This window comes from Rutidosis leptorrhynchoides, chromosome 3, assembly GCF_046630445.1.
Source record: "Rutidosis leptorrhynchoides isolate AG116_Rl617_1_P2 chromosome 3, CSIRO_AGI_Rlap_v1, whole genome shotgun sequence".
In the NCBI taxonomy this organism is placed as follows: Eukaryota; Viridiplantae; Streptophyta; class Magnoliopsida; order Asterales; family Asteraceae; genus Rutidosis; species Rutidosis leptorrhynchoides.
Genome location: NC_092335.1, coordinates 22262024 through 22264251, shown reverse-complemented (window position 1 = coordinate 22264251; position 2228 = coordinate 22262024). Strand labels below are relative to the sequence as shown.

Below are 2228 nucleotides of genomic sequence, written 5' to 3'. Positions count from 1 at the left end.
TTAATGCAAACAGGCCCTTGAAGATTGGCATCAGTCACACGGATAAAACTTCTCAATATTTCCAGACCACTATCGAAACATTTAGAAATTTCTTGAACATCACCACTTCAAGAGTATCCTAGAATCCGCCACATCACTCATTCTCTCCTATAAATACCATCATCCATCTCTATCTTCCACCATCATAAAATCAGACAACAAATACTCCACACAGCAACAAACAAAACAATCAAATTTATTAAAACCTCATACAACATCCGAACATGTCGATCATTCCAAGTTTTCTAACCAACCGAAGGAGCAACGTATTCGACCCATTCTCCCTCGACGTGTGGGACCCATTCCAAGGCATCACAAGCTCCTTGACCAACCTGCCCGAATCATCTCGAGAAACAGCAGCGATCGCGAACGCTCGTATTGACTGGAAAGAAACACCTGAAGCGCACGTGTTCAAAGCGGACTTACCAGGGCTAAAAAAGGAAGAAGTGAAAGTTGAAGTTGAAGAAGGAAGGGTGTTGCAGATAAGCGGTGAGAGAAGCAGGGAACATGAAGAGAAGAATGACACGTGGCATAGAGTTGAGAGGAGTTCAGGCAAGTTTTTTAGGAGGTTTAGGCTGCCAGATAATGCGAAAATGGAGGAAGTTAAAGCGACAATGGAGAATGGTGTGTTGACCGTGACCGTGCCTAAAGAAGAAGAAAAGAAACCGGCGGTGAAGGCTATTGATATCTCCGGCTAAGTTTATTAAACGAGTGGTGTGCAGTGGTGGTTGCAGAAGTTCGATTATAAAAAATAAAATAATGTACTTGTCTTTTGTTTATTGCCTTTTGTTTATACGTGCGAGTATTATAAGGTTGTCTTTTAGTTTTGTTTGAATGATAAATGTTGTGTTAAAAGATGTGGTCCCAGTTTCCTTGCTCTTCTTCAATTGACACATCTCTTGTTTATTTAATGGATCTTTAATAGTAATAAAAATTGATAATGGGCTTGTTATGTGTAGTTTGTATTGTATTAGACATTACATGGTATGGTTATGGATGGCAATGGATATTCGATTCAGTGGATATCCATTCGATTCACCCGATTATTCGTGGATATGGACGATTTAAATGAATATGGATGTGGATGAAAAAATTTATCACTCAAATTAGTATCATTTATGTAGTGATATTTCATTAATTATATTCATATTCATCTTTTTTTATATTTTTTTTCAAAATATAATTTTCTTCTTATATTTTGTTTTGTTTAAATAATCAAATGTATTTATCGTACTTTGGTGGTTTAAATGTGATTTCATGTAACAAAGTAAGGAACTTACATGTCGATATCTTTACCGTTTAATAGGTTATTTATTGAATATTTGTTATATAGATTAGTAAAGTGTGACTTTCGGTCGCATAAACTATTAAAAATATTACTTTCAATCGTATATAGTGAACCACCGCTTATAATTGTTAAAAATAAAATAAATTTAAACGGATATGGATAATTATCCATTAACTCGCTTCACTTGACGGATATGGATATGGATGGATGAAAAGTAAAAAAAATAAATGGATATGGATATGGATACGGCCTCACCCGATCCATATCCGATTCATTGACATTCCTAGGTATGGTCTATGAGTTATATTACTAATATAACTAATAACAGCTATGTGCAATTCCATCTCCAATCGAGACCACTCGACCAATATCATCCACTTGAAAATTCGTGTAAAAGTTGCTAGAGACTAGTTTTCGAACCCTCGCTTCGCGCCGGGTTCGATTTTTAATATATTTTATTGTGTTCAGTTACGAAGCCTGCGAGTGAAAAATCAACATATATGAAAAGTACCCTAAATATTTTAGCCTTTTTTAAAAGTGTCCGTTTTGTGTATAGTTAGTGACATTGTATTCATAAAATTATTTCGAGTTTAAGGATGATGTCGAAAAAATTTAACTTGTTGCGAGCGAGAAGATATGACCTGTTGAATATCCGAGTGGAGTTTATTTTTGAGTGGAGTTTATTTAAGATATTTTATGAAAATTTTGATTTGACGCTTTAATTTTCTGTATTGGTCGATTTTAATTTTTGAACAAAGTTTGGAGGGTTTTGTGGTCTTACTTGAAAGAAAGAAGAGAAAAAAATGTGAAAAGACAAAAATGCTCCGGGTACTATTTATGAATAGTACTTATTTAATATTTTATTTTTTACACTCAATTCCCTAACTTTTATTAAAATACA

At 34.2% G+C, this 2228-nt stretch overlaps 1 protein-coding gene across 1 annotated transcript; it reads left to right on the top strand.

Annotated features, from left to right (window-relative positions):
* Nucleotides 1–213: 213 nt before the first annotated feature.
* Nucleotides 214–738, top strand: LOC139895833 (17.6 kDa class I heat shock protein-like). The gene has a single exon (XM_071878384.1). The coding sequence runs from the start codon at nucleotides 264–266 to the stop codon at nucleotides 735–737; it is 474 nt and encodes a 157-aa protein (XP_071734485.1). The 5' UTR covers nucleotides 214–263; the 3' UTR covers nucleotide 738.
* Nucleotides 739–2228: the final 1490 nt, after the last annotated feature.